A 25,439-nucleotide genomic window follows, 5' to 3' on the forward strand; every position below is an offset into this window, starting at 1 on the left:
AAGCCTCCTTGCTAAGCATGACTGCACAGTTTTGTCTCCTAGGTGTCTGGGAATTAATAAAGAAGTTTTTAAAAGATGATCTTTTTAATGAGAAAAAGTCCAGGAAACTATTTGACCTACTTTCAGCCCTGAAGTAGGTCACAGTGCAACAATTAGCAGAAACACAAACTGAATCTGTATTTCTCTGAGAGGAAGGTTATGACTACATTTCAGGGCAATACCTGTATCCATAATGAAAAAAATCTGGAAAACTGTTTGACCTACTTTTGGCACTAAAGTAGGTCACGGTGCACCAGTCCAGCAAACTCACTCTTATGCTTCTTGAGGGAGAAATTGTGACCAAAATTTCAACACTATACATACATCTGTTATGGAAAAAAGTCCAGAAAATTTTACCTTGGATGGACACATGGACAGACAGTGTCATAACATAATACATTCCGTCTGACGGAATAATAATAAAAAAAAACAGCCTAATGGTATTTCATCAGAAGTTGAAAATGTTTACAATGAATGATGCACAGGCACGGATAGCAATAAGTCACCTGAGTGACTCAAGTGACCTTAAAAATTTCATTCAATTAAATTGTTTTAGTATTCCATAAACAGAGGAGTACTTACTGGAGGCATTTCAATTTCTACATCAGGTGTTCTTAAACAGCGCCTGAAAAATGAAATGAACAATATTTAATGACAGTTAGAACAGGTGGCATCTTTATTATTTAATACATGTATAAGTATAGCAAATGTAATTGGAACACTTAAAGCTGTCATGAATTCACAAATATATAAGGATTCTTAGTATCTGTCAAATTTCTCTGCCATATTAGTTGAGCATTGTATCATTTGTATAGGATATGCACGGTCTGTAGAGGTGAGTTTTGCTACCCTTCTCCTTGATTAACCTGTGCGGACAGACTCAATTCATACACATCTTCAATAGAGTAAACAAATACAGCAATACACTCTGTGCTGCTCATCTAAAACTGGATGAATCTGAAAACAGTATTTTTGACCACTAGATTCTTTCTAAGTAACACCTAATCATGCCTTGTAAATCCAAGATACACACGTTTCATAGTTATTGCTCATACCAAACATTTATAAATCCAATCCTCGTGTCCTTGGAGCATTTTGAATTACTTTTGATTCTAAGTATTACACACCTTCTAACCAAATGACACTTTAATTCAATTTTTTGGTAAAATGTTAACACAACTAAATGCATTAAACCAAGCATTTGTAGCCATCAGCTAATTTTGTTGATGTATCACTTGTAGTAAGTAGAGAAAAGATCTTGATATCAACCAGAATCCCTGAAACATAAAATGTAGTCAGACACAAGATCTTGTAAGAAAGACTCCAAAATGTGTCATGCAGTGAGGCAAGAAGAAACTGAAGGAAACCCAATACACAAAATGAAAATATCTTCTACTAGAAACCATGTTTGATATATCAGTCACCCATTAAGAAACTAAGTAACTAAAATCAAAATGGAGTATCAGTGCTTGTTTTTAAGAAACTGTTTCCTAAACAACAGGGTATAAGACTCAAAATTCAAATGGTTTAGCTATTTTGAAATCAAATTTTGCACATTTTTGTTTGTTTACAAAATCTCCATGTTGTTAGATCTGAAAACTTTAATTGTACTATATCCTGCAACTGTTACAAGAAATAAAGTGAAAATTAATAATCTCCTGATGACCAACATCCTCAAATTAAAATCCAGTCAAAAAAACTTTTAATTGTACTATATCCTGCAACTATAAAGTTGCAAGACTTTCTGGAACACTCTGTATGATCACATTATCATAAGTCAATATTCCCTTCATGAAGTGGAATTTCTTGAATGTTTTGTTTTAAAAGTAATAAATTTTATTCTAATAACTTTAAAGGACACTTTAAAATGTTTACGAATTGACAGATCATACCACATACATAGGTGTTCTTCTGTTTTAAAGTTTTTCATGAAGTTTGCAAAATTGTCCTAATGCAGCATAGAGGCTTTCTGAAATGAACTTCAAAATCATTTATGAGGCTCCTTCTAAATATCCATTTACTTCCATGTTAGTATCCACACCAATAAAGATGTCATCATTTAAATATTTTACACCTAACCATTATTTGCCAAGTTTGACCCCGCCCTGGAGTCAGAATCTTAACTCCAGGCCTGGATTTCTCGAAATAAATAAGTCGAAACTTGGACTAAGTCTGAGATTTTACTAAAGGTTTGACAGTTCTAATAAAAAAAATATTTAAAAAAAAACCCAAATCCTCAAATTTAAGTTTGAGATTTTCTCTCTCTAGAAATCCAAGCCAGTATCACAAAATTTACAATTTTGGTAGAGGTACAAGTGTGCAGTCGCAGAGAAGCATTTATATATATATATATATATACAGACATTACTAAGTTATTGTAGCAAAGAAAGGAAGAAAAATCTTTGGATCAATTGGTGATCGAATCCTGTTCCACTACTAGATAGGTGTTCTAACCAGGCTGACATATGAAGTATGGTAATATTTCTACACTTGTTTATGATTAGATTTCAAGGTGTGTGGACGTGTTTTTGGAGGCTCCTGATTTTGGAGAACTTTATAAGTGTAAGGTCAATTTATCTTGCGACATACATTTAGTGTGTGGTAGCCCTTTATAATTGAAACGATTATAGATACAAATGGGGAAATCTCGTCCTAAGAATCAGGATAAAAAAAACGCAAAAAAAGAAAATCAAAGTGTTAGTAGTTCGGACAATAGTGACAGTAGTACCCTGGCTGTGAGCAGTGTTCTCAGTGAAGTGAACGACGTGCTCTATGGAAGTTCAACAGTAGGAGCTACACCAGTTATCGATACGAACAATCAAGAAATGATTACTTCTACACCATTACCAACTGCAGCATCGCAGAATCAACAAAATGTCTCTCTGGTGCAATCACAAACAAATGATACATGTCCACCATGGGCTAAGGAACTTGTCAACACTTTCCGTACGTTGGAGTCCAAAGTAAATGGTGTGTATAAAAAACTTGAAAGTGTAGAAACAAAAATAGCGAACATCGGCACTACTATCTCAAATTTTGAATCGGAACTGTCGAACATAAAATCTAGCATAAACTGAAGTCTTCAACAAACAAAGGACATGATTATAAGAACAGATGGAGTAGAGTATCAATGCAGCGACATGGACAACCAAATGGCTGAATAATATATAATTATAATATAATTATAATACTGTTCAAAGCTTTGTGTTGGTCCTCAGTGTGAAAGATATGACCTGGACACGAAAAAGCTAACAGACAGACAGACGGGAAAGCAAGCCTACACATGTGTACCAAAATAAAACCCAACAAAAGATGGGCATATAAAAACCAAAATGCATTAATTTCAAAATGTAATTGAATTAGACTGCAATTTCAATATCCATTTTACTGTGAATTTACAGTAAGTGTGAACGACTCAGCTTCTCAAGTTCATTTGAGGTCTCGGATAGTTGGTTTCAAAACAAATCTGTCAATGTTGACGCATCAAGGAAAGAACAATCACTGCGATTGGACCAATATTTAAAGGGGCGGGAATAAAAATAGTTTTAGATGGTCACACGTGTCTTTACACTGGCGTGTCATTACATAATCTTTTAGCACGATGGAAGAGACTGCGAAAAGGGAAAACCAATACCAACTAAAACAATGACGTTGATTTTAAAATTACATGCCGAGAGTTTATTTTATGGTAAAATCAGTAAGAAATTAGGCGTCGCAAAGGCCACGTTATAAAATTGTCAATCATGGGAACTCTTGCACCGAAAATGTCGCCAACGAAGCTCACACCGGCAATGCTCACACCGGATGTACTTTTGTTAATCGAGTATGAAATTAAAAAGAAATCAAGTGTATATTAATAGAGAAATCAGACAAAATTTATTAAGAAGAAATATTTGTACCCCTGACAATGTACCAAAGGTGTCTTTAATTTGTAGAACTGCGAGAAATTTTTAGGGAAATGACTTTCAAGAAACTGCAAAGAAAATCCAAGAGAAGCATATTTCGTCTGAACACAGGGACTGGTCACGAAATATTTGTCTTTTTAAAATTTGACATCGTCTATTCTATATTTACAAATAAATGTAAATATAGAATAGAGAGGGTCAATTCGTGACGAGCCCCTGTGGTCTGAACACGAACGAAGTGTTGAAAATTTCTTTGCTACTGATTTTATTGCAATTTAGGCCGAGTCAGTTATATATATATATATATATATATATATATAGAGAGAGAGAGAGAGAGAGAGAGAGAGAAACTCTAAACGCTTTGTTGAAATATTTCGACGGGTGACCGGTCTTCTTCAGTCGTGTTTTCGTGAAGAAGACCGGTAACACGGTCGAAATATTTCAACAAAGTGTTTAGAGTTTTTTCTGTATTTTACTTCCAAAAAAGAGACTTTATATATATATATATATATATATATATATATATATATTTTGACGAAGCGAGTGTCACGTTCGTACAACGGGTAATCGCAATCATGGACATACCATAGGAACTTGAAATTTTATCAATAAAGTTAATAAAATGTACTTGATTGACCATAGCTCAAGGCTTGGTCAATCAAGTGCAGTTTATTAACTTTATTGATAAAATTTCAAACTCCTATGGACATACAGTTAGGGGTGGACAAGTGATATAGGTTCAAAGGTACGCCAGTATCGCAACATTAACAATCGACCTTTGCTGTGGTTTATTATGACGTTATAGAATGCTAACGAAATGCTGAATTTCTTTAATAATGTGTTACATGTACAGTAGAGGGGTGGTTTGGGGAATTTAGTTTTTGCTAGAATTCACAGAACTTGCCGTTGTTCATTCAATTAACAGTATCTTGCGATGGTTACTTCCGAATTTCTTACGAAAATGTGGGTATATATAACAGTAAAAGACATCAAAGCATGCCATGTGTTGAAAATAAATGTTTTCTCGAAGTAGAATATCTATTGATCTTATTACTTAATCTGACAAATTATTTTAGGGGCGAGATCAAATGTTCAATGCTAGAGAAAACTGAGTTCGCATAGTTCTCACCAAGACCCCCCCCCCCCCCACCCCCCCCATACAAAACTAAATAAGAAGTATGTTGAAACTAATCGATTAACAAGTAAAACAAATGAAAGTGTACATTGAAACTATTAAACGTTTATTAAAATGTATTATTATGTGGTTTTAAAGTCTGTTGTCTTTTTTTCCCACTAACGTGTAATCGATGTCGGATGACAGAAACTTACGAGTTTTTACCCCCTCTTCCCCCTAACTATTTGAATTTAGAAATTTTTCCGACATGATCTTTTCCAATGCTTTGCAAGATTTCAAAAATATCCTCTGAGAGATTTATTTTAAAATAATGATATGGAAACTGCGAATGTGAAAGAGACAACAAAACAAAAGCATTGTTCTTAAAGTAATTCCACCCTCCTGTGATGTCATCAGATTTTGCAAAATCAATGATTTCTTTACATTTATGCGTGATAGGAACATACATTTTGTTGGAGTCTTTCCCGATAGTTATTGTAAAAAATCTTGTTAAAAATAAACTATTTCAAAAGTCTAAATTATAGATGAATAATCAATAATACGTTTTAAAATATTGAATCCAAGAGCAATAACTCTGTTTCTATTGATTTCTTTATCAAGTCTATCATGCGATAGATTTCCTTTATTTTTACAGACATTTTGTATATTTTTGTGAAGATACACTTTCATGAAATTGTTATGAATGCTACTATATCGTAATAACCAGTTTGTATGAAATTTTGATAACGCTGTTTAAGGAAAATTGCAAATTTTCTGACGGTGATAGATGATTCTGTTTATGTACGTCTCGTATCTTAAAAAGTGTGATGACGTATGTATTTTATTTAATAATTTGTTAGTTTTAACTCTAATTAATGGAAATAAATACATTTTTCAAACTTGTATCAGATAAAACTGCGAGTATGGAGTTACCTTAAACGGACAAAATCGCCTATAGAAACATGTACTGAAATTTCTAATCACTTAAAACTGACAAGTATCTACAGGAATTTAAGGGAATAACCTTTCAATTTTTATTGGGATATAGAGGCAACTGCGGATCCTGCCTTTTCCTGCAGCATTTTCGATCCTGTCTTTTTCTTTTCTTTTCAATATTCAGCACTATTTGAATTCTGGGATATTGCTATCCTGCCTTTTCTTTACATATCGGAGCTCACCTTTTTCACCCTGTATTCCCCCTCCCATACCTATTGATACTGCGATGGATTATAAGTATAACACGGTTATTCCTGTTTAAAAGATAAAATTTATAAGGTATCTGATAAAAGTTATATCTTCTAAAGTTTACGAGATATCTTGTATCTTTTATAAGACATCTTATATTTTTTTCTTTATAAGATATTCCATCACTCTTATACATGCAGATATCTAGTATATATAAGATAAACTTTACAAGACATTTTATTAACGTAATCTCAAATCTCCGTTGTCAAATCAAAACCGATATTGAATCTCACGCTACGTACGGTGCAATTTACACTGAAATCAAATAGTGAAACTTACACTTGTTAAGCACGAGATAATATAATGCCAAATACTTGGGACCGCCTACCTATAATTTAACCGACCTATCAAAAGCGCTCTTTAAAATCACTCGGGAACTTTCCAAATGAACTATCTGAAGCACGTCATGTACTTGCCGATATTTCTCCTTCACACTTACTGTAAATCCACAGTAACAGTCAAATTCAACAAATATTCCACTGTCACTGTCGTACAGGTCTCTCTCTATTTCCTGTGTGTAAAGACTCATCTTCATACTCATACAATTATTCATCTTCACAACCCTACAGGACACAAGAGTATAAGTGAATCAGACACTCTATTTCCTGTGTGTAAAGACTCATCTTCATACTCATACAATTATTCATCTTCACAAGCCTACAGGACATAAGAGTATAAGTGAATCAGACACTCTATTTCCTGTGTGTAAAGACTCATCTTCATACTCATACAATTATTCATCTTCACAACCCTACAGGACATAAGAGTATAAGTGAATCAGACACTCTATTTCCTGTGTATAAAGACTCTAATCTTCATACTCATACAATTATTCATTTTCGCAATGGGAGATGAGATTAAGCGAACTGGACACTTGGCTACAGGAGATGAGATTAAGCGAACTGGACACTTGGCTACAGGAGATGAGAGTAAGCAAACTGGACACTTGGCTAGCAAGACAAGAGTAAGTGAATCTGACACTTGGCTACAGGAGATGAGAGTAAGCAGACTGGACATTTGGCTACGGGAGATGAGCGTAAGCAAATTGGACACTTGGCTTGCAAAGATGACAATGATTGTGAATAATCCCCTCCAGATCCTGGGCACTCCAAGCAAATAACATCTCTGTCAATTACACCACTTGAGACCACATCTCACACGGTAAAAAAATTGGATCTTTTAAACCTTGTGTCTACAGAAGGTGATTTCAGAATAACTCCCAACAACTTCTCTACTGGGTTATAATTATCATTAAACAAACTCCATACATGATCCTTCCTAATTCTAACTCCAATATCTAAACTAGTAAGTAATGTACTAAGAAGCGGTGAGGCATCAGCACAATGAATCATCAGCACATTGAGTCATACACTCAGACAGGCAAGGCACAAGGCAATGCCCAAGTTTCCCTGCAACAAGATTCATAATCAACCAATTCTATTATGTCTCCTACAGTACAAATTTCAACAAAACATTTTTAAATTCCATGTCTATTTTCAATAGACCTTTTATCTACCTTTTTTCCTCCATAACAATACCTACAAATAAACCAGGAATCCTTGGTGACAAAATGCACGAGTGTATGAACATGAAAAAAGGAACCCATTACCAAAGGTCACAAAACAGAAAGATGGCTGGTGGTGAATACAGTGTACATAGACTGGACAAGACTCTATTTCACATGCCAAAATACCTGTGTAGGTGTTTGTTGAGAGTTAACTTACAAGGGAACCGTGTGCTTCAACTGCTTTTGTATATTTGATCAAGTCAACTGCTCCACTGAAATACACATACGTGATACATTTTAAAATTTTCTCTGAAGTGATCCCAATATACCGTGTTAGAGAAAAAGGCATATTATCTTTGTCATATGACCAAGTATCTCAACATGCAACCAGTGATGCAAATAGATTGCTTCACAACATCATGCAAAACGAAGAATAAGATGCTTCACCTCTATACACTAAACTTCTGAACAGACTTAAAGCTATCTGGACCACACCATGCTAAATACATACATTTCTTTAAGCAAAGCCTTGAAATACCATATATTACAAACATGTACCCATTCTTCACCAACATACAATATGCAGAATGTGTAAAACTATCTCGATATGGACCTCGCTGTAATAAATTGATTGCTAATTTTCATTCTCAGACAAATAACAGAGGTAAATTTTGATGGATCCTTAACAGTGTGCTATAAATGAGTTGTACTGTTTGTATATTGAGTATGTCAGTAGTGGTATTGTATGCTGCAGGGCACACACCTTAGTAACTTCATGCAATCTTAAGGTATTTCCAACCTCATGTGACTTTTGCAAAATCCTTATTTAAGTAACTTTGGAGGAATTTTATTCTCTGGGTATGATAAAAACTCTGGAAAGCTATTTGATACTAAAAAAAAAGGTTATATTTTCTATAAATAATTAATTATCTACAGTCAAAACTTGCCATAGCGACCAATACCTCTGTCAAGGAGTTATTTGTATAATGCAGTCAATTTATTCCCTCCTGATTAAAAAATCCTATATAATACATAATCTACAAGATGGCTGCCAGTGTAAGGAATTTAGCAATCATCAGATTTCATACCAAACCACCATTTTCCCTCTGTATAGTGGCCATTTTGAATCGAATGAACAAATAAAGTTATCTAGAAGCATGTTTTACATAGTAAACCAAGGTTGTTTATTTAAATAAAATGGTAGAAAAGGGTGGAAGGAAAGTTCTAAATCTGAAAGAACAAGATGAAGCCACTAAAATGATGGGATCAGGATTAAGTGTGCATACTGCTGCTTTGAAATTGGGCGTTTGGAAAACTCCAGTCACAAATATTTTAGAAGGGAAAGTTGAAATAACAAGCGAGACAGAAAACAATGCACCTGCTGAACAAAAATCACCATTTTCAAAAAGTGAACAGCACGTAAAACTGTGTGTAGATTGGTCTTAGATGAATTAAAATGTCTCAAATTTTGTTGTCTATTAGGTACCAATCTATATGCATTTACATACACGTACATGTGTATGTACTTTATATGCATCTAGTATTCACTATTGTTACAGTAAATCATAGAATGTCTAAGTTTTGTTTGATAAAGTGGGTCATCTCTCTATAGAGGCCACTTTTACTGAATCCTACGGGTGACTGTTTAATATAGGTTTAACTGTATATCAAAAAGGAGGATCACATTTTGTCAAGGGCAATAACTCCTATACTGTTTGTTTATTATACAATAATTTCCCTGATATCCACGATTAAAATATACATATCTATAAAGTAGCACCTTTTAGAAACTGTCAAAATTAAAATTTTGTTATCTTAACCAGTTTTTATGCATTTTTAAAATGCTGATTAATGAAAATGTGAGATTTTCTGATGCTGACATATACATGGACTTCTGTTCATGTATGTCTGACATCTTTAAAAAGGTGGCAACATATATATTTCTTTGGTTAATGATTAAATCAAACTATATTTTGTGGAAATCAACACAGATTTTCTGCGTTGAACCATTAATATTGATAAGTCACATGTTGGTGGACCTACCTTAATTAATTTTATTTACTTAATTTAGTTCTTGTGCGAGCCTTGTACATTGCTACACATATTCTCAATCATAAGAAAGAATATATACAATTTCGCTCTGACATTCATAATACATGTAGCACAATTAAGTCTATTCTGAATTATACAAAATCTGGATTGCATTTATACAAGTACTTTTACAGAACATACTCAACAACATACACTACAGTAGATTCCAACACCCAGTGTCATTTCCACAATTTCTTGTGAGATATGTTTTTATGTAATTCTGTATGCTATGGCTATCCTTTTTTTCACTGCAGTTTTAATTTCATGGTTTTGACAGTAAAAATTAAACTGTTATGAAAATAAGACTAGCATACGTACAGAGTATATATATGCTATTCTATATTCTATGAATATTTCTAACTTCAATTTACATCTAGGTCAACAGAGACACATGCAAATAGCAAATATTTTGCTGTAAACTCCCATTTTCCCGAGATGGTCATTGTGGGAAAAGATCAGCAATCTGAAAATATGGCAGAGCCCTATGGATACTGATATGAACCTACCTTATTTTCCAAGCAATAATTATGATAACAGCCACTGCAATGACTGCTACCACACCTCCAGCAATGGCACCCAAAGAGACACCACCCTCAGCACCTGAAAGCAAAATCATTATAGCAAAGCTAGCATTTATCCAAAAGCAGACAGTGATTAGTTTCACATTTATACCCACAATTCCCCAGGAAACTTGAATAATATAGAGCATCAAATCCGATTCTGATATCGCTGCATGAGGATAATACCAGTCTTTGTTACAAGAATTTAAAATTTAACTATTACACTTCTAATGCATGGGTTTACCTATGTTCGCAAAGCCACCAGTGCACATTTATACCATTTTTAGATGAGTGTTTGTTTATCTGATCAAGGAACAGATTTGATAGGTATCTATTCATACCTGTTTTTGATAGACTAAGTGTATTTACTTACAGAATTTATGTATAATGTATACAAGTAGTTTTTCTATTCCTCATTACACAGGAATTCAGAAACGTGTTCTTTTTATGATAATGAATGCAAGAATAGTGGATGTGAGAGAAAGTGGTATTACCTTTGTCACTAGGATTAGGTATTGAGTTAGCAGCAGATGATTTAAACGTATATTGGCCTGGGGGAGAGTTGCCTCCCTTGAATCCAGCAGAAACTCTTATTTTGTAATATTTTCCACCAATCAAGTCCATGACTCTGTATTCAGTTTGGTTTCCTCTCAGCACAACTTCCTGAGGTGTACCTGCATTATCAAGGTAAACATATTATTTGCAAAATTACATTGTAAATCCACATGGGAACAGGAGTACCAGAAATGGTTCATAATATGCCCGTCACAAGCTTGTTATTTGTATTTTTTTTTTCTATTAAGGTTTGAGATGCCAGAAATGGTTCATAATATGCCCGTCACAAGCTTGTTATTTGTATTTTTTTTCTATTAAGGTCCGAGATTTTAAGTTCCACCATAAACTTTACCTGGTCAAAGTTGAAAGAATTGCTGCTTGTCAGTCAAGATGAAAAACAATGAGGTAAGTATTGATTGACATAACCACCCAAGCACAACCTTGAGGTGGTCACCTCATGGGTTTTGAAGACAATACGCAAGATCGTAAATATCGAGTTAGCGGAACTCTCTTGTAAAGAAGTCAGGAAAAGTGTGTCGATCTTGGGCATTTTTTGTTTATTCAAACATGGCATCAAAAGACGATTTAACCCATACTTTCCACAATTAAAAGCATTTTTAAATGAAAGGTGTGTAAAAACGTCTGGATACAGGAAAAATGAACTCCTGAATTTGGCTCGTGAAGATATATGTTTTGACGCAAGCTCTTCTCAGCTTTGGGAATTTCCTGGCTGACAGCAGTGGGAAAAAATCCACCACATTTCCATTAAAATCTATCATTTGTGGATATTTCTGCATATTTTGTTTCTTTCTTGAATCATTACTACAAGATACTGCAATGCAATGATAGTGCACCATTGTTAAAATCAGGTGAATCGATCATGACAAAAGTTGCAGAACTGGTATTATTTACCAACATGCCCAAATTCTCGCATATTCTGGGTCTCGCGAGACTTTGAAAGGGGGAAGTAAAATTTAAAACCAAGATGGAAAAAGTAGTCGTGATCTTGCATATTAACAAGAATTTTTTGATACTTGCTGATTATGAAATTTAGTCAGCTAATCAGAACAAAAGATGTTTGTAAAACAATTAGGCCCCCAACCCACGTGGTGCAAAATTGAAAAGGGTTATGCACATGCATCTAATTCATTGTAGTGGCAAAACAATTCAAGATATTGAGCGGACAATATTTTCCTATGTCCAGAGTGGATTGACCCTTGACCTCTGACCATAAAATCATAGGAGTCATCTATTCCTTAGGATGTACCAGTGTACTAAGTGTGTCAATCAAGCAAATGATTCTCAAAATATAGAAGAAAATTATCTTACTATGTTCAATTTGACCCTTGACCATGTGAACCCAAAATTATTAGGGGTCATCTACTCCTTATGAAAGTTATGTTGTCCAGTTTGACCTTTGATCATGTGACCTTAAAATCAATAGGGGTCATCTACTCCTTACAATGTACCAAGTTTGATGTCCGTTAAGGAAAGGGTTTTCAAGATATTGAGTGGACAGTATCTTCCTATTTCCAGAGTGGATTGACCCTTGACCTTTGACCATGCAACCTCAAAATCAAGAGGGGTTCTCTTCTACTCATAGCCAACCAACATATGAAATATCATTACGATCAAGTGCATGGTTCTCAAGATATTGGGTGGACAACATATGGTCTACCGACTGACAGGTGCAAAGTAATATGTCTCTCTTAAAAAACATCCATAGCTTCCGTGAATGTTAAAATAGGAGGTGCATAACTTCATTATACATGTACATATAAGATATACACAAAGTTTTAATCAAATCCTATTCATTGGTGTTAAAGATATACAGACACACAGTGACACTATGTCTATGGACGGACGGACAAGGTATTTCAGAATGCCCCCCCCCCCCCCTACTAAACTTCCATTTGCAGGGAGGGGGTGTAAAAAAAAAAAATTTTAATGCGTTTTCAGTTTATGATTTACATAGCCCTGTCTTTGAGCATGAACTCATAACCCAGGCCTGAGCAAGAACGCTATTCTTAGAAATTTAATTCTATCCCTACAGATGATGAAAATTGACAGAGGTTTGTGAAAAGAAGTCAATTATTACTCAGATAACGTTACTTCCACTGACTCTCACCTTCACAGTTTTCTTTGCCATCAATGGAACAAACTATTATGGTGAAGTTTTGGATGGGACCAACTCGGTGTGTCTGACAGCTGTAGGTGTTCCACTTGAACAACATGGTTTCGTTGTTGGATTTCTGGTCATCCTCTAATACAAGATTGACCTTAACTGGATCCCTTGGCACTGAAGGAAAATTTAGGTTTCAAATGTTTCTTAAGAGCATGTCTACAGTAAAACCCTGCAAAATGTGAATAAATGTCCACTAGCAAAGTTTTCAAATTGACTTTAGTTGTTATTTATTTATAAGGTAAATGTTTAGAAACATTAAAAGTGATATCAAATTTTGAACTACATGTATACTGATCTATCTTTAGTGACAGCATATCTTATCTATTAGCCACAAGATAAGTGGATTTTAAAGTGATTTTGCTGAAAAACTGCAATTTAAAACACCATCTTTCTTGTATACATATAAAGATTTATTCATTTTTTCCCCCTCAGTGACAAACTTGGGAATAATCCCCCTTTTAAATGTACATGACCTATTTGCACTTAACTTGGTATTTAGCAAGGTGCCAGGTTGTTCAAATAAGAATTATCAGCCAATAATTCCAATGTTATTAATTACAATTGTTTTGATTAGACAAAAATAAAGCTGAACAAAAGTTTACACATCAATAAATCCGAAAACGCGATGTATTCATACACGCCTGAAAACAAATAACATAGTGCGGGGAAACTATTCAAATTTTTGGAATTGTTAGTAAAGTGAATGAATTGGAATTATAAGAATCAAACATTCTTTTTGAAAAATTTATCGATGTGTAAACTCCGGACATTTTACTAACAAACTTAACATAAAAGTGCTTCGCACTTTTATTCAGTTTGTGAGTAAAATGTCCGGAGTTTACACATCGATAAATTCTTCAAAAAGAACGTTTAATCCTATATTATACACAGACATTTCTAAATTCAATTATTATAACTTGTAAAGTAACACCTTAAATATGATTATTATATGATAATAATGACATCTGTAAAGTCTATGGCTTTATTTATTTACAAGAGCAGGATTACTTCCTCTGTTAAATGGCTTTCAATGTTATTTTACCAGATATCATATAGTTTTCTTTAAAATGAAAGAAAGAGAATGGATGGAAATGGTAGAAATATGTAAATCAAGGACACTTGCTACAAAAATATCGAACTTCTCTGTTTTGAAGCATTTCTGTACGAAATGTGAATAGATGTCCAAAACATGCAACATTACAAACTAAATTACTAGTAATTGATAAAATTATTAGTGTTTACTGGGTATTTGTTTCCATTCCAAAGGGACTGCCAATTTTGTATAGATCCAATGTATCTAATTTAAATTATTCAGCACTTGATCATTGTGTTGGCGCACCACGTTTCCGCAAATTGATATTTGTTTCCGCAATAAAAATGTTATGATTCCGCTATTTTCCCCCCACTTTTTCGCAAAAAATATGGCATTACGTTTTCACAAATTACAGGTAAAAACAAAGCATTCTTACCTGGATTACATGTAAAAACATAGCATTTCTATGCCATATTTATTTTAAAATTCTGACAATACAAGAACAGCACTGCATAAAATACTAGATTCATTCTTAATTCTAAGCAATAGCATTACATAAAACGTTTTAAACTGTATACATGTATAAATTTGGTGCCAGAACATCATACATGTCTGTTTGGGCACCAAATTTGTACCCAACAGCCCTTAAAAAATCAATTCGGGGAAGCTTCGTGTTTCAATTATTTTGCAGATTTTGTACACAAAAAGTCGAGTTTTTTGGTCACTTTTGCGTATAGTTGTTGGTGCTGTCAGAGACCTGACTTTGATGTAAGTTGTTGTTTGGAGTTTTTGCAACATGTCCGTGAATATTTGGGTGTGGGGAATAGAATTGAGAATTGAAATGGGCATGAGAAGACTCTGGCCAATATGTAGTGCACTTTCCTCCCAATATCTGGATTTGCTGCCAAATTTGTGGTGGATACCTAAGTCTTAGATTCTGCAGACACACAAGATCTTAGAACATATTGCTACAGGTAAATTGCGGAAACGTAATGCTTGGGGTACAATAATGGCTGCATTTTTTTTAAAGGAAACGTAATATCACTTTTTGCGGAAAAGTAAAATAAACATTAATTTTTCAAAATTTGCGGAAAAGTAATACACCCGATTACATATGTCAAAAACATAGAGTTGAGTTGGGAATATATTTTAAAAGGCATCATAGTTTGGATAAGGCTTCCTAAGAAAAATCACAATGCTGTACAGAAATGTACCTCTGTGCACTATATTATATAGATCACTAAATGAAATCACAATGAAAAAAGTCTATATGGTCGTATCATGGGGAAAATGTCATAGTATTTTGCAGTTATCTACCACTTCTATCAAGTGCCAAGTTATATATATATGTGTATATATATATTTAATATTTATTTACTATTTTTTAAGTCTCCAATCTTTTATATATAGTATGCACTATGGTAATTGATATTGTATTGTGACCTATAGAAATCACCTTGATGGGCAAAGGAATTTGCAATAAGAATGTGTGTATCTTATAAAGGCAATTTTTTCATGATTGAGCCCATTCAAGGCCAAGTATAGATCTACTTTAAACAAGAGGTACTGTGAGCAATGCTCACTAAGAATACCCCCCGCTTACCCCAATCTCCCAAAGGGTGTTGGTAATAGGTATAAACTACCTCTTTTCTGAGTGTAAAAAACAAATGGCATGACAAACCGAACCATATTGCTACTTCGATGTCCAGTGCGCATGATCTTTGACCTTTTGACCCCAAAATCGATAGGGAACATCTTCATCCCATGGGTAGTCCATATGTAAGATATGGTGACTGTAGGTGGAAAGGATAACGCTTTAGAGCCCGGAATCCATATTGCTACTTCGATGTCCAGTGCACGTGACCTTTGACCTTTTGACCCCAAAATCAATAGGGAACATCTTCATCCCATGGGTAGTCCATATGTATGATATGGTGACTGTAGGTGGAAAGGATAACGCTTTAGAGCCCGGAAACCATATTGCTACTTCGATGTCCAGTGCGCTTGACCTTTGACCTTTTGACCCCAAAATCAATAGGGAACATCTTCATCCCATGGGTAGTCCATATGTATGATATGGTGACTGTAGGTGGAAAGGATAACGCTTTAGAGCCCGGAAACCATATTGCTACTTCGATGTCCAGTGCGCTTGACCTTTGACCTTTTGACCCCAAAATCGATAGGGAACATCTTCATCCCATGGGTAGTCCATATGTATGATATGGTGACTGTAGGTGGAAAGGATAACGCTTTAGAGCCCGGAAACCATATTGCTACTTCGATGTCCAGTGCACTTGACCTTTGACCTTTTGACCCCAAAATCGATAGGGAACATCTTCATCCCATGGGTAGTCCATATATATGATATGGTGACGGTAGGTGGAAAGGATAATGCTTTAGAGTCCGGAAACCATTGCGTCTACAGACGGACGGACGGACGGACAACCTGATTCCAGTATACCCCCCCCCACAACTTGTTGCGGGGGGTATAATAATGGGACTTAAACTGCAGGCACTTAATAAGAATCCTTAACATCTGTATTACACTAAATGCATGCAAAATCTATCAGTGGAAAAATACTGGATATTGCATTGTGAAGTGTTGATAGTCCAGATGGATGAGGCGGCATGGGACATACCCTTTACCTCGTAATTATGTTCCTAGGAAGCCTGCTATCATATAGAAGATGGAGAGACAGCGGGAAGAGATTTGTAACAGATAGTTATTTTAACACCGGTAAACATGTGAATGAATGTATAAATATAATTTCTTGATTCATTTGGCTGATATATGATAAAATGCCAATTAAAGACTACACATGCATGTATGAACATTCTGTTAGTTTCACAGTTTGTTCAAGATCAAGCCTTTTGACTATGGAAAAATACTAGATGAAAGGAATAATATTTCACTAAGTAAAGTGTCATCATGAATCCTACCAGCATCCACTTTATAAGAACATTGGTTCCATTTGATCCCACTACTAATAAAGCGACCAGTCCTTTTGAAAGCATCCACTGAAATTCCAAAGGCATACTTCTCAAATGACTCCGCCATATCTAACTTCTTCCAATAAGTCTTCTTTCCCTTCATAAAACGGACTATCTCATATTCTATTTCTCCCTGTGTAAGCAAGAAGCATCGCAATCACACAAGTTGAAAAAGGAGTTTTTTGAAAACAATGGTCATGTAAATCAAAATCAATATTCAGTGTACATAAATCTGTATACATGTAAATGATCATAATTCGAGTCTTGATCTTCTTGAGAATTGATCTTCATTAAGATAACATAATAAAATCAACATATAGATTATATGATATCCACCCTAAATGTGACCTAACCTGGCCCCACACGCTCTGATTTAAATAAACTTGAATTAACATAATTATCCATATAATTGAGCTTCTACACAATTAAGTTTAGTCATTTCAGCAATCCGACTCTTAAAGTGGTTCTATGGAAGTTTTATCATTTCTTATCTATTTTGTAAAGGATAGAATAATTTATGCCAAATGATTAATTCTGGGTAACTAAAAAAGATCCACAGGGGAGAACAATTTTCTGGAAAAAGTCATATTGTTATATCAACTTTCATTGGAGTTTTTTGCCATATATGTGTTTGATTTTTTCCAAATTTACAATTTCAACTCAAAATCTACAATTTGTGATGCTGAAATTAACCTTTAAAGATGACCTAAACAATGTTTTCTCTATTTTAGCACTAATTTTGGTACAAATTTTGGTCTTTAAGTCCTTCAGGGCGGACCTCTTCCTAAATAAAATTATGATATTTTGATAGGTTGCAATCTTTTGAACAATTTACAATAGGAATTTTTTTTATGGATACCCCTGCTCTGGAGTCGAAAGTCACAACAACAACAAAAAAAAAAAAAAAAAAAAAAACAACAAAAAAACAAACAAAAAATTAGGGAACCTGTTTTTTTTTTTTACAACCTAGTTCATATTTATACCCTCAGTTCATTTAGTGTAGCTCAGTAGACTACACCATTGTCACTGTATGCTGAGATTCTCTTTTGTCATGGTTCTTTTTCCACCTTTTCAACACTATTTTCTAAATTTCGTATAAAAATACAGTTATGTATGTATATTTTCCTTCAATAATGTAGTTAAAATGCGTGTTCATTCTTCATATAAAAGGCATTTAACTGAAAGCAAATTGTAAATTCCCTATACAAAAATACAATAAAGGAAAACTATATCTCAATGTAGCAGACTTTGCTTAGAGGACAATAATCATTCAGTTTGTTTACTCAACTCAAGTATATGTGCCATGTATAAAAGTATGCCAAGCAAAAATTGCTGTGTTTGTCAATCAGAAATTTCTTTCAAATCTGGAAAGAGTTCTGTTATTAGAGATTTACTGAAGAACAGGTGCGTTTCCTTGCTTTATTGTTGCAAGAAAAAAACATAAGCAAGTAAGCAATTAACCAAAAAGTGATTTAGACTGGATATTACCATTACAAAAATATGAAATATCATTTCAAAATAACGAACTTAAAATGTGTATTAAAACAATACATGTATTATGCTACATCATAGTAAGAGATCTATTAAAGGTTTCCTCCAATATCCACACTCTTAAGGCATCACAATATGTGAAATATAACTTATTGCATTTGTTTGCTCTAAAGTCACAAAATAGAATGAATATGAATGAGCTTTTTGTAATGACTAAAACCAAATCCAACCTACTTCAACAAAATCTAGCTTAATAGATTTTGGCCGGTTACCCTGAATACTTCTCATTACCAGCTCGTTAGAGTTATCGCGCTTTGGTGACTCTTGTGCGTCATTGGTAAGAAAATGCACAAGTCTCGCGAGCAAGTGCGAGATTACTGGGACATAAACGAAACGGTCATACCACCCCACCCCCCCCCCTTTTTTTAAGAGTTAAAATACATGGTGTATTTTTAAATAAAATAACCATCGGTCAAACTGCATTTTTCAAATATTCTAACACAATCGTATTAAAAATGTTACATGTTTTTAAACTCCACCACACCTATTTTAAAAATTCCAAACAATGATGTTCTCTGTCCTAAATCCATCAATATTTTGTAATTTTCAAAATAGCTTAAATGAAGTTTGGAAACGCATTAGTTGTGTTAATTAGTGTTATAAACGTCTTTAAAAATGCAGTTTGGCATATATATAACTTGTTCTAAAATATGGAAATTGAAGGGGGGGGGGTGTTCGTGTACGATTACCAAGTCCATATGAACCTGTCCTAATTGTATGATAAAATAGAATGTCTTCATAGTCTGACAGACTTTAAAAACATATTAATCACATTAATTACAAGAAAGGTTCTTGTGTTGGATGTGCATATAGGTTTTTCCCTTCACAGTTCTTCTTGCGATTGATGCTTTATATCGGTCAGATTTGGCAGATTTAGTACCTTCTCTCCCTCACATAGTTTAATAAGTTCGTCTGTTTTCTTGTAAGAATAATCAATTCCTAAATTTGACTTTAGAATTTTAATCAGTGTTGTGGTTTGCAGTCGGTTATATATAATATGTATCCGATACCATAATTTATATTATGTATGCCTAAGTAATGTTTACGTATGTTGTCCCGGTAGCACGACTTTACGCGCCTTTAATTTGAAGAGTTCCACTAATGGAAATGATAAGTATTATCTTTGCCTAAAAATAATTCAATGGTTTGCATGTAAAATTTGAACAACTAACAGATGAACAAACTGTGATCAGAAAAGACTCTCAAGTTTCTAGCTAAAATGAGTGAAAACCTGAAAATGTTTACCTTACATCCACTTTGGTCTCCAATGCACCACATAATGGAGTAATTCGTGATGGAGTATGCCTTGATGTTCTCTGGGATTCTGGGAGTTGCCCACGATATATTTACCACTTTAAATTCTAAAGCCTCTACAATAATATTTTCTGCATATGGGGGACCTAAAGAAAATATAATTATTTGTGAGATGCACACAAAACAGATACTATGAACTGAAAGCAGCTGAAACAAATCTTTTACATAATAAATAATAGACATGTCATAATTGAAAAAATCTAGAACAATGAGATCTATAATGTTATTATTGTATGCAATAGAAAATGCTGACGGACAGGTTGATTACTACTATAGGAATCCAAGAGTTACTTTTAAATTCTACGAAAATCTTCTCTAGTAATCTCAAGTTATTATGTGTCATAGAAAGTGCTATTTCATTATTAGTAATAAGTTTTTTAAAGTCCCATAACTCTGTAAAGACAAAGTCAATAAATCTGAAAATCAAATGGGATCTTCCTCTTCCTATGAATTCACGACAATCTTCCCAAGAAAATTTAAGTTATCGTGTGTCATAGACAGTATTGAGACAGCGAGTACTATAGGGCACTCACCATACAATGGGGCCCTAATCAGGAAAATCAAATGCTACTCCATAATCCATTTAGAGCAATAAGTGCTTAATTTTTTAAGATATCAAACTCCTTGTGAAACACACATTAATCTATGAACTATCATTTGCAACAATTGACCAATGTGAAGTAATAAGTGCTCCTGTAGACAAATGTTCCCATCTACGATGATAAGTCACAAATCTTACAGATATTGCTAAGCAAGCAGTGATTTTCAGAGGATCAGTGCAGCATGTATTAACGGTCAGAGCTTACCATAATGGAGTGGAGCCACGTTAAGAGAGGAATCACTTTTGGTGGAAAATCCCACCTCAGTGGCTACATTGAGCTTTATCCTGGTGTTGTATTTGTTGTTGACCGGGACTATATACTCAGTCAATGAAGGATCTTCTATATACAGCGGCTGACTCTGCGTACCATTGCTCTCTATTGTTATGCGGTACTTCATGATTATGCCATTGCTGGAATTATCACTGATTTGCTGAATAGATTAAAAAAAAAGCATGATTGCAATTTACTTACATCGAAATGCTTCTGATGATAACATACAATAACCCTTTTTGGTCATTTCAAACATATACACACACTGCACTTACCTGCCAGTAGAGGGTCACTCTCGTGCAGTTAGCATCAATACAGGAATAGAAGCCTGGATCAATATTTGGTACATCACTGGGTACTGTGATAAAGAAATGAAATAAAAAGTCAAAGATGATAATCATAACAAAAAATAGTAAGCACACTTGTTTACTGATTTCTGACACATAAATTGAACAAAATAACTTCTTTGAAACAGATTTGAACAAGAGTACCGCAAACGGTGCAAAATACGCCCGTGAAATGCTTACATAGGGTGTTTTTCTTGTGCTATAACTTGTATAACTTTGCTTCAGGTAGTATCAGCCATCATGAGGCTGTGACAAACTTTCATATGAACAAAGGGTCTTAGCTTAAAGATCGAGATTTCCTCAAAATGGACCAAGTTCAACAACCTGTAATTTTTTCAAAAATGGAAGAAAATCAAAATCCTTCCCCAGATGCACATCTTCAATACCCATACAAACACTCCACAAAATAAAATGGTCCTCACTTGAAAACTGTGGGAGGAGTTGGGCGGACAAATTATGTACCCTCCATAAAATAATTTCCAAATAGACTAAGTTCAACAACCTGTAATTTTCTCAAAAATTGTAGAAAATCAAAATCCATCCCCACATGCACATCTTCAGTACCCATACAAACACTCTACAAAATAAGAAGGTCCTCACTTGAAAACTGTGGGATGAATTGGGCAGACAAATTATGTACCCTCCATAGAATATTAATTTCCAAATAGACTAAGTTCAACAACCTGTAATTTTCTCAAATATTGTAGAAAATCAAAATCCATCCCACATGTACATCTTCAATACCCATACAAACACTCCACAAAATAAGGTCCTCACTTGAAAACTGTGGGAGGAGTAGGGTGGACAAATTATGTACCCTCCATAGAATATTAATTTCCAAATAGACAAGTTCAACAACCTGTAATTTTCTCAAAAATTGTAGAAAATCAAAATCCATCCCACATGCACATCTTCAATACTCATACAAACACTCCACAAAATAAGAAGGCTCTCACTTGAAAACTGTGGGAGGAGTAGGGCAGACAAATTATGTACCCTCCATATAATAATTATATCCAAATAAAGGGGCAAAACTCCAGGAAAAAAGGTCGAAATGGATCAAAATTGCAGTATGATCTAGAGTGACCCACAAAGAAGCTACACAGCAAGTTTCAGCATGATATGTGAAAGGGAAATGAAATTATAAAGAGAAAACCCCGAACGGATGGACGGACGTAGACATCGCTGTACCATAATACGTCCCATCTAAAGATGGGCGTATAAAAATCAACATCAAGTATTATGTGGGTTTAACTTTCCATGACCTACATCCTACTAATCATTACTAAAGAGATTGTAATGGTAGTTTATACATTAGATATCAAATATATTGAATGCACCAGTGTTTGAAACAGAAATAGGTCAGAACTTTGTTTTGTGATGCCAGTCACACTAAAACTACCAGAAACTCAGTGTTGCCATCAATCGGAATCTGGAGTCGATCATTTTAACTCGCTCGCCTGGCTAAATAGTGTTGTGTGTGATATCAACAGTAACATTTCCATGGATTTCACTACCAGGGATCCAAGGCAGTGTATTGAACTAAATGAACTGTGGCACTGCTAGATTGATTGTGTTCCAGGGCTTAATGACTTGCGAGTCCATTAGGTTTTTATGTCTGCTAATCATGCCTTTATGTATCTTGATTTCAGTATATGTACATATGGCGAGAAACCATTTATCTTGATTTTATTGTCATTTATTTGCAAAATAATACTGTTGTACATATAAATCATTTGCTGTGTATTAAGTGGTTTGTCTTGTTTTTATGTATTGTTCGTTTTGTGAATAAAGATAACTGTTCGTTTTGCAATTACGTCTGTTCATAACAAACCAGACTGTTAATTTATTTGTTTAGCAAAAAGGTTTGTTGATTAAGCATTTAATGTCATTTATTTTAAAGTTTTTATGATCATTGAAATTATATTAAGTGTTTGTTTTCTCTTATATGGTATTTTTTACCCTTTCAGCTGCCCATACAGGCAACCAGTTGAAGGAAGTTGGCTCCTCAGCCTTTAAACATAATCATGCAGGATGTTAGGTACTGGTTCAATGCATATTTCATTGGTTTAAACATCTAGTTGAAAATTTTTAATTTGTCCATTAAAATTTTGAAATGGTTTGGAAAGGACTACATTTCGTTCAGAAGGAATGTTTAATGAAAAATCTGCACAAATTTATTCAATATATCGCCAATATCTATATTCCTAGATGTGTATTTTAAATTTGTAATTCATGATTGATATACAAGTAGTAGAGACTTGGAACAAATTCAGATGTTGTGAATCAATTAATTTGGTTAATCTATTTTCAAAATAAACATCAATATTAATTCCCCTGATTTTTTAAAATTGAAAATTGAGTACTTTGGCCAATAATTAAAATTTTTAACCTATTACCCCATCTTCTTAATGTTCCATCTTAAATTTTGAGACAAGACTTTTTAAAACTGTTGTGTAATTTGAAAAATTGATGATAAGATGTTCTTTTGAACTCTTTTAAAATTATACATAAGATGACAATTTTCCCTATTTGAAGTGCAAAAAGGTCATTGTTTAGCATTAATCTATTAGCATTAAACCTTTTTATATTTATATTGTTAGAAGACATGAGTATGTGTTCATTTGATGTAATGATTGGTTTCTATTGCTTATGTTGTGTTGATACCATTGCAGACATAGCTAGTTTATGCAAATAAATCATAAGTAAATTTCAAGTGCAAAAAGGTCAAGTTTTACTCACTGTAGCTAATTACCAAGCAATATGACCCCAGTTTAAAGTTTGACAAACCTCTTCCATGTAGAAATTAAAAATATACTTTCAAAAATATTGACAATACTGCAAAACTCAGGTGCAAACTTCTTCAATCCCTGCAGTTCAAGATAAAAGCAACCTACCATCTTGTAATGTGGTGTTGCTGACAACTGTGGTGTCAGACCAGAAACCTGTAGACTTGTTATTGACCAATGGAATGGCATTTATCTGTATTGTATAATTCCTGTATGGCAGCAAATCTTTCAAAACGACATCCCTTCCTGTTGTATTCACTTCCTGTAAAACAAGTCCAATTGCTCATATGTATTAACTTCTACTGACTACCTATACATGTACCTTTCATATCTGAGAGAAAATAAAATACATTTTAGTTTGGATGAAATGTGCTTCAGTACTGATTTTCCAAGAGTAAATATTCATATGCTGAGGTCCTTTTGAAGGCTTTGCTTGTTAGACAGTTTGATTTTGAATGAAAATAAAAAAAATTCTCATAGGAATCAATAAATGGATTACATTGGTGGATTATCTAAGTACCAATCATGTTAACTATCATTTTAAAAACTAATATTGAATGCCAGTTTGTTTGTAATTTACTTCTGGTATATATCTTTTGAAAAATGAATAGAAAATAAATCAACAGTACATGTATTTCTACACATGCCAATGACCTTGACCTTCAGAATACATATCTAATACTGTTATTTCATGCTTTATGCTATGATTAAGTTAAGGAGTTTTTATCATACCGATACATTTTACAAAGATTGGAAAGCTATGGGATATACGTTCTTGCAAGTCAATGGTATTTGGTCCACTCTGCTTCCCACAAACCTTGGCAGATTACACCACTAAATCTCCGGCACACAGTGGCAACACCTAGCAAATGTTCTAAATTTTTAACTTTATAATCTAGCCAGTCGGGAAACAGCTTTCAAAATACTGTCAGTTAGTAAATATAAACGAATTCCAGTTAATGCTGCAAATGTTGATGTTTGTTTCGAATAATGTACATGTTTATAACACAAGTTTAAAGTAATTCCACCACTGTGTGACATCATAGGTTTTTGCGAAATCTTTATTTCATGAAAATTTGTGCAAGATAGAAACATATCTTTTGGAGGAATTCTATTCCCTGGGTATTATAAAAAATCTGGTAAACAATTTGATATCCTGGTATTACTCTACTGTACATTTATTATACAATGATTTCATGATATCCACAATTAATTCATATATATTTATCAAGCAGCAAGCAGTCTTTTGAAACTGTTGAAATTAAATGTTGTCATTTTAACCAGTTTTCAAGTATTTTTACTATGCTATTTAATGAAAATGTGCGATTTTCTCATGTTGAT

At 34.0% G+C, this 25,439-nt stretch overlaps 1 protein-coding gene and 1 long non-coding RNA gene across 12 annotated transcripts in view; one reads left to right on the forward strand and one right to left on the reverse strand.

The window, feature by feature from the left end:
- LOC125669765 (protogenin-like) overlaps positions 1–25,439 on the reverse strand; it is a 92,315-nt gene that overhangs the window by 7,696 nt on the left and 59,180 nt on the right. For 9 of the 11 annotated variants that reach the window (XM_056162917.1, XM_048904514.2, XM_056162916.1 and 6 more), the window contains 9 exons: positions 24,207–24,360; positions 21,238–21,320; positions 20,897–21,122; positions 20,022–20,176; positions 17,175–17,358; positions 13,145–13,315; positions 10,956–11,135; positions 10,408–10,501; positions 622–664 (listed from right to left, as the gene is read on the reverse strand). In XM_056162917.1, coding sequence (XP_056018892.1) covers positions 622–664; positions 10,408–10,501; positions 10,956–11,135; positions 13,145–13,315; positions 17,175–17,358; positions 20,022–20,176; positions 20,897–21,122; positions 21,238–21,320; positions 24,207–24,360 — 1,290 coding nt within the window. Of the gene's footprint in view, positions 1–621; positions 665–7,996; positions 8,083–10,407; positions 10,502–10,955; positions 11,136–13,144; positions 13,316–17,174; positions 17,359–20,021; positions 20,177–20,896; positions 21,123–21,237; positions 21,321–24,206; positions 24,361–25,439 lie in introns of all 11 variants that reach the window. The other 2 variants (XR_008802480.1, XM_056162919.1) reach the window with 2 other exon arrangements.
- LOC130054199 (uncharacterized) lies at positions 11,158–13,401 on the forward strand. The gene is made up of 2 exons (XR_008802481.1): positions 11,158–11,421; positions 13,070–13,401. It is a non-coding gene; the product is annotated as an uncharacterized LOC130054199 (long non-coding RNA).

Source organism: Ostrea edulis, chromosome 4 (genome assembly GCF_947568905.1).
Source record: "Ostrea edulis chromosome 4, xbOstEdul1.1, whole genome shotgun sequence".
NCBI lineage: Eukaryota > Metazoa > Mollusca > Bivalvia > Ostreida > Ostreidae > Ostrea > Ostrea edulis.